This window comes from Aethalodelphis obliquidens, unplaced genomic scaffold (assembly GCF_003676395.1).
Source record: "Aethalodelphis obliquidens isolate GAN/ISIS:26980383/991018 unplaced genomic scaffold, ASM367639v1 scaffold25, whole genome shotgun sequence".
NCBI classification, from domain to species: Eukaryota; Metazoa; Chordata; class Mammalia; order Artiodactyla; family Delphinidae; genus Aethalodelphis; species Aethalodelphis obliquidens.
In genome coordinates, this window is record NW_020837969.1 from 16,835,328 (window position 1) to 16,849,036 (window position 13,709).

The 13,709-nt window shown below is 35.5% G+C and overlaps 1 protein-coding gene and 1 long non-coding RNA gene across 2 annotated transcripts in view; one reads left to right on the forward strand and one right to left on the reverse strand.

Moving 5' to 3' along the window:
• Positions 1–2,296: 2,296 nt before the first annotated feature.
• On the forward strand, positions 2,297–5,873 carry LOC113628788 (uncharacterized). The gene is made up of 2 exons (XR_003436248.1): positions 2,297–3,041; positions 5,697–5,873. It is a non-coding gene; the product is annotated as an uncharacterized LOC113628788 (long non-coding RNA).
• Positions 5,874–10,368: 4,495 nt separating this feature from the next.
• The window catches only part of PCM1 (pericentriolar material 1), an 88,540-nt gene continuing 85,199 nt past the window's right edge, over positions 10,369–13,709 (reverse strand). Inside the window, exon 40 of the mRNA XM_027122677.1 lies at positions 10,369–12,376. Coding sequence (XP_026978478.1) covers positions 12,351–12,376 — 26 coding nt within the window. The 3' untranslated portion in view covers positions 10,369–12,350. The remainder of the gene's footprint in view (positions 12,377–13,709) is intronic.

Here is a 13,709-nt window from a genome sequence, read left to right on the forward strand (position 1 = left end):
AGGATTCCCAAGAGGCCTCAGGAAGCTTTGGGGGATGATGGGTACGTTTATTATCTTGACTGTGGTAAGGGTATCACGGGTGTATACCTATGTAAAAACTTAGCAAATTGTATAGAGTTCACAATAATCACTCAAATAAGGTTGTTAAAAATATACCTGGGAGCACATTCAACAACATAGGTGGTCTGCTAGGTACTGGGGATACCATGTTGGGCAAAAAAGAAAAGGCAAGGTCTCTGTCTTTGTAGACACTAAAGACATTAAACAAAGAATCCTCCCTCCCATTTCCTTCCTCAGCTTCCCCTCCTTGCCACACACTCCCTCTCTGGTGACTACTGTGTCACAGGAGGAGGAGGTTAACATCAAAGAGGATTTATTCGATCACTGCTTCAGGCAAGGGCTGCTAGAGTTAGTGATCCTAGAGTTTGAAGCCAGACTTGGGCGCTATTTAGAAGAGGACAGAATTCTCTTGTCTCTGTACAGATTGTTACATGCATTTTGTGCTCTTAAAAAAGCCTATTAGCTCTCCTCAGGAAGAGCCAGCACTGGGTTAAAAAAAATGGCTCAAAAATAAACCCACACACCTACAGCCAATTAATCTTCAACAAAAGAGGCATGAATATACAATGGAGAAAAGACGGTCTCTTCGGCACCTAGTGTTGGGAAAGCTGGACAGTGAAATTAGAACACTCCCTCACACAATATATAGAAATAAACAAACTCAAAATGGTTTAAAGACCTAAATATAAGACATTACACCATAAAACTCCTAGAAGAGAACATAGGCAAAACACTCCCAGACATAAATAGTAGCAATATTTTCTCAGATCCGTTCCCAAGGCAAAAAAAGTAAAACCAAAAATAAACAAATGGGACCTAATCAAACATAAAAGCTTTTGCACAGCAAAGGAAATCGTAAAACGAAAAGACAACCTATGGACTGGGAGAAAATATTTGCAAATGATGTGACCAACAAGCGCTTAATTTCCAAAATACACAAACAGCTCATACAACTCAATATCCAAAAAATAAAAGGGGTAGAAGAACCTAAATACACGTTTCTCCGAAGACATATAGATGGCCAACAGGGGCACATGAAAAGATGCAAACATCGCTAATTATCAGAGAAATGCAAATCAAAGCTACAATGAGGTAACACCTCACACTGGTCAGAATGACCATTATCAAAAAGCCTACAAATAATAAATTCTGGAGAGGGTGTGGAGATAAAGGGAACCCTCCTGGACTGTTGGCAGGAATGTAAATTGGTGCAGCCACTATGGGGAACAGTACGGAGGTTCCTTAAAAAACTAAAAATAGAGCTACCATATGACCCAGCAGTCCCACTCCTGGGCTTAAATCCAGAAAAGAGGAAAACTCTCATTTGAAAGCTACATGCAACCCAATGTTCATAGCAGCACTATTTACAATAGCCAAGACATGGAAACAACCCGAATGCTCATTAATAGATGACTGGTTTAAGAAGATGTACACACACACGCTATGGAATGTTACTCAGCCATAAAAATGAAATATTGCCATCTGCTGCAACATGGATGGACTAGAGAATATCATAATAAGTGAAGTAAGTCAGAGAAAGACAAATATTTTATCACTTATATGTAGAATCTAAAAAAATAATACAAATGAATCTATATACAAAACAGAAACAGACTCACAGACATAGAAAACAAACTGTGGTTACCAAAGGGGAAGATGGGGGGAGGGATAAATGAGTATGGGATTAAGAAACTACTATATATAAAATAAATGAGCAACAAGGATTTACTGCATAGCACAGAGAACTATATTCAGTATCTTGTAATAACCTATAATGAAAAATAATCTGAAAAATATATATATATAACTGAATCACTTTGCTGTACACCTGAAACTAACACAATATTGTAAATCAACTACACGTCAATTAAAAAAAAAAGTTCTCAGAACAATGAAGGATGCAGAGTGTACTGAACAGTACCCACACGTATGCTTTCTTTTCTTTATCCTTTCCTTTTAATTGTATTTAAAGTGCTAGGGAAGGGTAATGATAAGGATAGAGAAATAAATTTGACATGACGTTTTATGGTGACAGATGTGGATTTTAAAACATTTCAGTGAAAAACAACAGTCAGGAGGTATTGGCATCTATTGTAATACTAAACACCTTCAGTAATTGTATAGATCACAAAGACTTCAAATTAATCTCCTCTACCCAAACTTCTCGGTATAATTTTCCTTGATGGGTCTGATGCTTTGCTGAATTCATGGTGTTTTTCATACAAACAATATTCTTACTTGGCAGAGATGGCCTTCAAAGGGCTTGACCAATCACTGACGTCTCATTTAAACCTTGCTGTCAATACACACAATGTCACAAGAGTTGGTGCAAGATGTATATAAGTATACTCCCCACTGCACCCACCCCTCCACCAAAAAAAATGAAGAAATTAACTCTGCAAAATAGCAAATAGAAAACAGCCTTGTTTTTGCTGAAAAAACGTAACGTGATGTTTGTGGTCTAATACTATGATGACACTGTACTTGTTCTCTGACCTCCTATTTGATCAGCATATTCCCCACAGACAAGAGAGGCTCACACTCATACTGCTCTTCCTTCTTTGCCCTACTCAGCCACTCCCTGCAATAATAGGAAGATGCCAATGCAAGCAAGGTTCCATTTTCCTTTAAGGTTAGAAACTATCGATAAGGTTGGCCCTATCCTTTGTTCTTCCCACATCTTGGATCCTCAGTGACAATATTTACTGAACACTAGGGATGTTTGGCTTTCTATTTGGAGAGGTAGGTAGAGTGGAATCCACTTGCTCTGAAGAAGAGTTAACATTAAGTTGTTTTTGTCTCCCACAGGGAGGTTAATTTAGCCACCAGGCAGTAAACAGTGGTGGTGATTTAACAATTACCTCTTTTCTAGAACAACAATTTCAAAGAATCAACCTAGCCACTTCCCTTTTCACAAATCGGTGACAATGAAATCAGCAATGCAAGAATACTGCCGATAGCCAAAGTCCTGCAAATAATAGGTGAGCTGAGTTATTACACAAGTAGTAAATGTTGTAGACAGGTAGTTACACTGCAAAGTTGACAAATACTATCAAACCAAATTTCTGTATAGAGCCAAAAGACAACCTAAATGAATGGAAAGCTATACACGGTTCATGGATTGGAAAACTCAATACTGTTTACATTTTTATTTCCTCAAATTGATCTATTTATTCAATGTTAATTCCAATAAAAATCCCAGCAGCTTTTTTGTTTGTGAAAACTAAGAAGACAGTTCTAAAACTGTAAATGCAAGATTATGGACACAGAATAGTCAAAAGTTCTTGAGAAAGAAGAACAAACTTAGAGGTCTTATGTTGCCTATTTTCAAGACTTTGTATAAAGCTACAGTAACGACATGGACGTAAGACTACATATATAAATGAGTGGGAAAGAGATTCCACATACAGATCCACACACACATGGCCAACTGATTTCCATGAAGGTGACAAGATAATTTAATAGAGAAGGATAGTCTTTTTAACAAATGGTGCAGGCTGGATTTCTATATGGGAGGAAAATAAATCTGATCCTTACCTCACATCATACAAAAAAATTACTCAAAATGGAGAATATACCTACGTGTAAAAGCTAAAACTATAAAACGTCTAGAAGAAAATAGGAAAAAAACCTCAATGACTTAGGCATAGGCAAATTATTTCTTAGGACACAAAGTACCAAGCATTAAAAAAAATGACATAACATAATTAACAGCTTCTTTGAAAGAGAAAAATGAAAATGCAAACCACAGACTGGGAGGAAATATTTATAATAAATATATAAGACAAAGGACTAGTATCCAGAATATAAAAAGAATTCTTACAACTTAGTAAGTTGTTTATCTTTAGGATACATCTCTAGAAATTGAACTGCTCTGTCAAAGGATATACATATCATGAAAAACTTCGGTGCATATTGCCAAACTACGGTACCAATTTTCATGGACCATTTAGTAGAAAAATGGGGGGCGGGGGGAGAATCCTCTTCTCACAAACCTTTAGTAGATACTTTTAAATTTGAGTAAAAACCTGGTCTTTCTGAAAGGCTTTCCAATGATTAAAATCTGCTGTCATATCACATCACTGAATTCACTGCATTTTAAATAATTCCATATTCATTTTGATCATATCAATCAATGCATATGACTTACCTATTAGCAGATTTGAAAAAGAATAACTAGGTATATATTTGCATTTTCTTCAGCTGGAACTCTTCCGTCTGAAATACACTACTATAGGAGTATTACACTGTTCTTTTCAAAACTGTTGAAGTGGAGAGAATCTGTCATAATTAAATGAGATAGCCAATCCTACTTAGTAAAATGTAAGAACTTAAACCTCTCTTTGGAGTACTAAAAGAATTTAATCATTTACTCATAGACAGTGAACACCTTCTATATGCCAAGAACTGCTCTAAAGGTTAGTTATATTGCAGTGGACAAAGCAGAGAAAAATTCCTGCCCTTATAGAGCTTACCCTTCAATTGGGAGTAAAGAGGAAACAGACAATAAGACAAGTTAGTAATACAGTGTTGATAAGTAATAGGTAAAGAAATAAAACGTGGCAAGGGAATAAGAATGATTCGTGGAGGTTGTAATTTTAAGTTGGACACACATAGATCTCACTAAATGTGTGCCATAAAGATATCTGAGAAAAGCATTCTAGGTTGAGGGAACAGCAAATGCAAAGGTCCAGCAGTGGGAGGAGTGAATAATGGGGAAAATAAGAAATGAGGTAGAGGTAGAGAACCGGTCCCATAGAGTCTTGTAAAGACTATTTTGCTCTTAACTGGAGTGAAATAGAAAGCTACCGACATCTGAACAGAATCACTCTGGCTACTGTGATGAGTTTCAGTTATAGAAAGCCAAGGAAGGAAGAGATAGGGGCATTAAGAAACTACCATAATAATCCAGTCAAGAGATAAGGGTGGCTTGAATAAAGAGGGTAGTAGAAGAGGTAGTGAGAATTATTAGATTCTAGTTACATTTTAAAGGTAGAGCTGACTAATTTGGATGTGGGAGAAGAGCTACAGATAATTTCAGGGTTTCTGTCTTGAGAAAGTAGAAGGATGGAAGTGCCATTTATTAGATGGGAAAACGGCAGAAAAATTAGATTTGGAACAATCAAGAACTCAGTTTTGGACACATCAAGTTCAGAAAACCTACTAGACATTCAAAAGAACTTAGACTTTGAGAGGGGAGGGAGGTTGTACTGACATATAAACTTGGAAGCAGGCAAGTTATAAATGATGTTTCAAGTTATGAGGTTAGATGAGATCACCAAGGTTTTACAAAGTATAATTGAGAGATCTAAAGATTAAGTCTTAGGGAATGCCTACATTTATTATAAGAACTTCTTTGTACTTCCATATGAATTTCATAAATCTCACCATACAGAAATTCTAGAATGTCAAAGATGGAAGGCTTTAATTTAAAACATCATTTCGTTGTTTACATTTAAGGTTGGGGATGGGGCTGTATAACATCTGACTTTGGTTTTACGAAGCCTAGAGGGAGTAGGAAGAAAAATTGTTACTCTGTAGTAGCACCTTTCTCCCATCCTGTGGAGTTTGTTTCGGGGAACATGCCCAGGAAGATCTCTATTAAGTAACAACAAGAAAGTATACATTTTTTTCAGGCTGTGCCACCATGCCAAGGGAAGGGGCCAGAGCCTCACAAATCATGAAATGACTGACAAAAGCTGGGGTCACATGGATCCTTGTAATTTAATCCCAATTTTCTTACAAAATAAACTATACGTTTTCAACACTGTCTTGTTCACTGTGATTTTAATAAACACTGATAATTATTTGTACAATTGCTTATTAATTTCCATTTTTATTTATTTTCATAAATCTTCCTTTGAGGGACTTCTCTGGTGGTGCAGTGGTTAAGAATCCACCTGCCAATGCAGGGGACATGGGTTCAAGCCCTGGTCCAGGAAGATCCCACATGCCGCGGAGCAAAATAAGCCCGTGGGCCACAACTACTGAAGCCCACGCACCTAAATCCTGTGCTCCGCAACAAGAGAAGCCACCGCAATGAGAAGCAAGTGCACCACAACGAAGAGTAGCCCCTGCTTGCCACAACTAGAGAAAGCCCATGCACAGCAAAGAAGACCCAACGCAGCCCAAAAAATAAAATAAATTTATTAGAAAAAAAAATCTTCCTTTGAAAGATGTAAACAGTTACCATTTGATAAAATGTAAATACTAAGAGCATCCTTGGATCCAGGATAATTCATTTTGCAGACAGAAAAATGAGGAATAGAGTGGGCTAAAAACATCAGTATGTTTTTGTGCATCATATGTTTCCAAAAGTCATAGTAATACTATCTCTTTATTGCTTTATAATACTTGTCCAAATATTGTCTGTGAAAGAATTTTAAGCTAAAGAACATAGGACTCCAATGTATTAAAATGACTGCTAATACTGATAGAAGAAAAAAGTTGAACTATACAATGTTATATGAAGCTGAGCTTTTAAGTCCTGACAATCCCTTGGAAGGTACAGAGATTTTCTACATGAAATTCTAAGACTAACCACTGAAACAATCAGAGAATAAGTTTCAAAATCACATGAAACAAGAAATGGAATATTTGTGTATCTCTTTGGTTAGAAAATATTTACATCTTGAAATATACCTTGTTTTTCTAGCTATTATCAGAAATTATACTCAAATGTAATAGAATTCAATGACGGATAACAAGCATTATAGAAATTAACCTATTAAACACCTGTATAACCTAAACTTGGCAATTGGTGGTGGTGGAATATAAAGAAAGATAGGGAGGAGAAAAAGGCAATCATATGTGACATAATCCAAATAAACTTGAAAATTATAATCCCAAAAGCTATTTAAAATAGCCAAAGCAATCTTAAGAAAAAAAGAACAGAGCTGGAGGTATCACACTCTCTGACTTCAGACTATACTACAAAGCTACAGTAACCAAAAGCATTGGATACTGGCACAAAAACAGACACATAAACCTACGCACTTATGATCAATTAATCTATGACAAAGGCGGCAAGAATATATAATGGGGAAAAGACAGTCTCTTCAATAAGTGGTGCTGGGAAAACTGGACAGGTACATGTAAAAGAATGAAATTAGAACATTTTTTCATGCCATATACAAAAATAAACTGAAAATGGTTTATAAGACCACAAACCATAAAACTCCTAGAAGAAAACACAGGCTGTACACTCTTTGACATCAGTCTCCAAAAAGATTTTTTTGGGGGGATATATCTCCTCAAGCAAGGGAAACAAAAGCAAAAATAAACAAATGGAAGTACATCAAACTAAAAAGTTTTTGCACAGCGAAGGAAATTATCAACAAAGCGAAAAGGCTGCCTACTGAATGGGAGAAGATACTTGCAAATGATTTATCTGATAAGGGGTTAATATCCAAAACATACAAAGAACTCATACAACTCAACATAAAAAACAAACAAACAACCCGATTAAAAAATGGGCAGAGGACCTGAATAGACATTTTTCCAAAGAAGACATACAGATGGCCAACAGGCACATGAAAAGATGCTCAACATCATTAATCATCAGGGAAATGCAAATCTAAACCACAATGAGACATCACCTCACACCTGTCAGAACGGCTATTGTCTTTTAGTGCTGTTGAGTGTGTGGAGAGAAGGGAAGCCTTGTGCACTGTTGGTGGGAATAATTGGTGCAGCCACTATGGAAAATAGTAAGGAAATTCCTCAAAAAAACTAAAAATGGAACTACATATGAACCAGCAGTTCCACTTCTGGGTACATATCCAAAGAAAACAAAAACAGTAATTCAAAAAGATACATGCACATCAATGTTCACTGCAGCATTATTTACAATTGCCAAGATATGGAGACACCCTAAGTGTTCATCAATAGATAAATGGATAAAGAAAATGTGGTATATATATACATATACACCCACACACACAAGATGGAATATTACACTCAGCCATAAAAAAAGAATGAAATTTTGCCATCTGCAACAACATGGACGAACCTGGGGTTCACTTACGCCTAGTGAAATAAGTCAGACAAAGACAAATACTGAATGTTATCACTTATACCTGGAATCTAAAATATAAAACAGACAATATAACAAAACAGAAACAGTCTCATAGCTATACAGAACAACCTAATGGTTACCAGAGGGGACAGGGAAAGGGGGGGGGGGGAAGTCAGGGGTAGGGAATAAACAGGTACAAACTACTATGTATGAAATAAATAAGCTACAAGGATATATTGTACAGCACAGGGAATATAGCCAATATTTTATAATAACCTTAAATGGAGTATAATCTATAAAAATATTGAATCACTATCTTGTACACTTGAAAATGATATAATACTGTAAACCAAATACACTTCACTAAAGAACAAAGTCCAAAAAGCTATTGGAAATACTAACTTTGTAGCATAAACTCCATTACTCTACCTATGTCTTAAACATTTTTGGGGGATTTGGGGATACTAAGAGAGTGAGGAAATGGAAAGAAGAGTAAATAAAACTAAATAGAAGGAGGATAACTAGAATGGTGGAAGTGACACTGTGGGAAAACTGCACCTCTAAAATCCATTATGGAAGGCTCTTTAGACTTTGCCTCTTTACCTAAAGAGGGAAGAACTACAAAAAGAGTATACAGCCAGGACATGTCAGAAAAAAATGTTTGTTAGCCAAAGAACACATGGAAGCAATTATGGGTTCTTAATATGTAAGTCTAGTTTTTAAAACTCTGTCAGAACACTGAAAAGTAGGCAAAAAACCTCACTACTGAGTTGTGTAAGTTTGAGGAGAATCTTAGCCCTTCTTTTCCTGGACCTTTCTTTTCTCCAACATGAATACACACATGATACCTTACATTTATATATAGTACCTGTCATCAAGGCATTTCCATGAACACTACTTCATTTGATAAGAGTAACCCATGCCTGTGCCCCTTCTAGGAAGATATTGAGTATCAACTGTGAGGCAACAGGAGATGGAGCAGTGGAGACACTAAATGTACACAGACACAGTCTCACTGAAAGCAAGGTTAACACCAATGCTGAGTGCTACTACTGTGAACTGGTATAGCACTTTATATTTTTCAAAGCCTTTTCATGATGTCATTTGATTAAGAGAATGGCCTTAAAAAGGCAACTATAACTCTGGGGGATACAGTTCATTAAAGGTGAAGATTTCTAATTAATATTTCTAATTAACAATTCTAATTAATATTTCTGATTAATATTCTTAATATTTATAACTATATTATTTATTTTAAATTAATCACATGTGATTTGCTAGACCTATATATGGGGGATAACTAATTACATGTAGGAAAAGTCATAATGCAAGAAATATATTAAGTAGGTGGGAGAACAGAACTGTTATACAGAAACATTATGCTGTGATTAGTTTTCAAAATAACCAAATCAACAGCTTTCTATAAATTGCTGGCCTAAAGGATATTCTGTTGTGGATATTTCTGAGTCTGGGCAGATGAAATGAACTGATAAGATAATTAAAACTCTGTTTATATATGAATCACAGTCATTTGTAGGCATAGAATTTTCCTCTGTTCCTTGTTCCTTAATGGAAAGTGGGTCAGCCAGAGACACTACTTAATATGAGGAAAAAACTAGACATGTAAAGACAGTGAACATTAAAGTAACAATTAGAATTGTGCAGAAAGAACAAGAAATGCTGGCCCTTCCAAGCAAGGTGACTGAGCAATTACACGTGTATACTGAAACAAGCGAAATCCAGAGGCAATTATTTCTTTGACAGATAAAGAACGAGTTTTTTATATTAAAGAAAGTTGAGCAAGAAACATGCCAATCTAATTCTGAATAAATATGAGAATGTTCTGTATGTAGTATATAAGACAGATGTAACTAAAAAATAGAAGAGCATGGCCACTATAAGAAAAATGTCTCAAGTTTAATAAATCTTCTCTCTGGTTGGTTGATATGTCATTATTTTTCATATCTTGATTTTTTTAAAAACTGAAGTATAGTTGATTTACAATGTTGTTTTAGTTTCTGGTGTATAGCAAAGTGATTCAGTTATACATATATATATACATATATATTCTTTTTCATATTCTTTCGCATTATAGTTTATTACAGGATACTGAATATAGTTCCCTGTGCTATACAGTAGGACCTTGTTATTTTTCTATTTTATATATAGTAGTTTGTATTGAGGGTTTTTTTTTTTTAACACATTTCAAATAGTCAAATAAGCCACAATTCTGGAATAAATTCTAAAGCGTAAATGAGTATGTCAATTTAAATGAAAATGCAATTCAGGGCTGTATGCAGGATATACATTTATTAACAGTGAAAAAGCATTTACCCAAAGTGAATGTTACAAAATACAAAGAGTACCTGCTGCACAGTCTGGCGAGCTCACTCTTTTAGGCATTATTTCAACCTGCGAGGTTTCTCTCTCACTCATTTTGACCTTTTCTTCCTCTTTTATCTCTAACCAAATTTTTAACTTAAAAATGAAGACAAACAGTAATATTCAATGCCTAACCCTTTAGCAACAGTTACCAGGGAAAAACATATTAAACAAGTTATCTGCTCTCAAGTCCTAGGTATTTTAAAACTAAATTATCTACTATAATAGAAAAAAACAGACCATATTACAACAGCTATAACATAAGTCAAATAAGCAAGTTTGATAAGGTTCACAGATACTACAGTAATAACTAAGGTATAAGTACAATGCTTCCACTGTATCGATCTTTAAAATGCATGCAGAGAGAGAGACAGTCTTAATATGTAAGGCTTGGCTTGAGTATCAAAATGAAGTTTCTGTACAGAGTCTCGAAAACAAATACAGAACTTAAGTATACATATAATGTAACTTATGTTTCAATTTCCCTGAAGTCAAGCCAATTGAATAAGAATTCCTGTTTCTGGGATGATAGTTTTCTGAGTAAGTTTTACTAATTCAGAAAGTTGGAGATATATGTCTCACATAATTTAAGTTATGGAGCAATACAGTCAATGCCCTCATAGGGAAATCCTCATTTAATACTCCCTGACTGGACATTATACTTTTACACTGAGGTATCAGGCAAGAATTTCAAAGGAATACCAACCAAATTCTTTTCTTATGGGATACTTCAGTTAATTGTTGACAAATTTAAAAGACTATTTGGAACAATTCTTCATATTTTATTCAAGAAAGAATCTGTAAAGATGACTTAATTGTTAACTGGCTATGTGAAGCCTTACTGGGTATGTGGCAAGTCTGGGATCTAAAGCTACACCACCTTTAAAAGCTGATTTACTTCATGACAAAGAGGTCATGTAGATTTCCGTTACTCAAAACTTCCTCTGCGAACCTGCTTCTCTCTCACTGCATACAGAAGCAACTGCTATGCTTTGGCTAAACTATCATCTCAAAAGGCAAGGTTGTCCGAAGGCATATAGAACTTTAATGTGCTGGTACATAAATTTAGTTCTATTAATCTCTACTTTAAAGATCTTGGTTTTCCTTTTAAAATTAATCACAATGTTACTTTACTTGGCTGTGCAGAAATACTCTCTAATTATAGAAAACTTTTTTTTTTTACTTTTAGACTGAGGCAACACAGATATGAATTGAAATTCTAGAAAATATTTATCTAATAGATAATTATGTAAGTTCTACGTATTAAGGACAAGTGTTCTAAACTTATTATCCAATTTGAATAGAATATTAATATATATTCTACAATAACCTGGAAACCTTTATAACCTGCCCTATTCTTGCACAGGAATAAGACATGCAAGTATCTAAAAGAACATTAGACCCAATAGCAGCAACACTGGCATTATTTGGAAGCCTGGCCTAAAGGCTGGGCTTTACAATAAATAGTATATTTCTCTAACTCTTGACCATTGCTCTTTGAATAGCCTACTTATACAGAACAGTGACTTGCTGTATAGAATTCAACATAATTTCCAAAAAAGATAGTTTACAGGTTAAGTCCAAACTTTATTTAAAACTACATTTTAAATTTAACGTTACCAAACATCACAATGGGGAAAAAAAATCAAGACCAAACAAAATGACAGAAAGAAAAAGAAAAAAAACCCACAGTGTATCAAGGCTTGAATCTGTCCAGAATTCAGTTTTTGATGTTTTAAACTGCCATGGGCAGAAATTAGCACACCTACCAAAAATGCAGTGTCAAACTAATTTACATTTTTTACAGATCAAAACAGATGTTTATTTAGTGCCATTTCCATATATGCATTGACTATGTAAAGAGAGAGTTAGATGAGCCTCTGAAGACATCTCATGTACTTTGGGCTCCCACTGTTTCTGAAAAACAGAATCATAGTTAATGCCTTATAAATTACTTACTAAGTTAAGACCTTATAGAATTTAGTTTAATACTGCTCTCTTCCATTAAAACTTTCACTTCTAATATGAAGTTATTACAAAAGAAACTTAGTTTGCTACAATAATTCCCTGATAACACACAGCAAGAGTTTAAAAGGCACAGGTAAGGGTTTCCATTTTAAGACGGCAGACTAAGCAGATACTTCCTCTCTCTCCAAAAGAAAGCCCCACTAGAAAAAAAAAGATATAAAAATGAATAAACCCAGACCAACAGAAGAAGACTGGCTGTGAGAGAACAGAGGATGGCGAACCACAAGTTCCCAGGATGCTCAAAGGAGACGGAGGCACAGAGAAGAGGGGAGGAAGCTGCAGCCTAGACACACTAGGACAGGCGGCAGTGCAGAGGGTACCAACTGAGTCCTAACAGGCAGAAATGGGCTGAAGAGTGAGGAATTAACTGAAGGTTTGACATTTGGTTTGCACTTCTCTTCACCCTATTTCTTAAAAAAAAAACAAAAAATCTTATATGAGTTTAATCAACTGATGAATTGATGAACAAAAAGAAATCTTTGAACTTGATGCAAGAAATGTGCTCCTCTGAGTGGCCCTTGGGTTGTGCTATTAGACCCATAAAGAAGGAAATCTGGGAGTATCACTTGGCTCTGCAACAAACCATATTTATATAGAATCATCTTCAGGAAATTATAGAAGATTCAATTATTATAGTTACAAAAACAGAATGTAAGTGTGTTTACTTTAATAATGTTAATAACGTAAGAATATGAGTAAAACTGAACAGAGAAGGCAGAAGGAAAAGGGGAGGAGCAAGTAGTTGGGTAATGACCAAAGTTGATGGAACTAGAAAATGTATATATTTATAAGAACAAAGGTAACAGGAAAACCAAAAATATAAACACTGAAAGAAGAAGAGGTAGGTCTAAATACTTTCCGTTTGGGAGACAGGAAAATTATCTAATTTTTAAAATTAAGAAAAATTATAAGAATAGTATTCAGAGATCTAGAGGGTCTCCTTCAAAAGAACTGAAAACCAATAATTAAAAGAAACGGGCTCTTGCCAATCATCACTAACTGCTTTATACCTTTCTTTCTTAAGCCATGTGCATATATTACTTTGTTAAAACTAAAAACAGGGGCTTCCCTGGTGGCGCAGTGGTTGGGAGTCCGCCTGCCGATGCAGGGGACACGGGTTCGTGCCCCGATCCGGGAGGATCCCACATGCCGCGAAGCGGCTGGGCCCGTGAGCCATGGCCGCTGAGCCTGCGTGTCCAGAGCCTGTGCTCCGCGGCAGGAG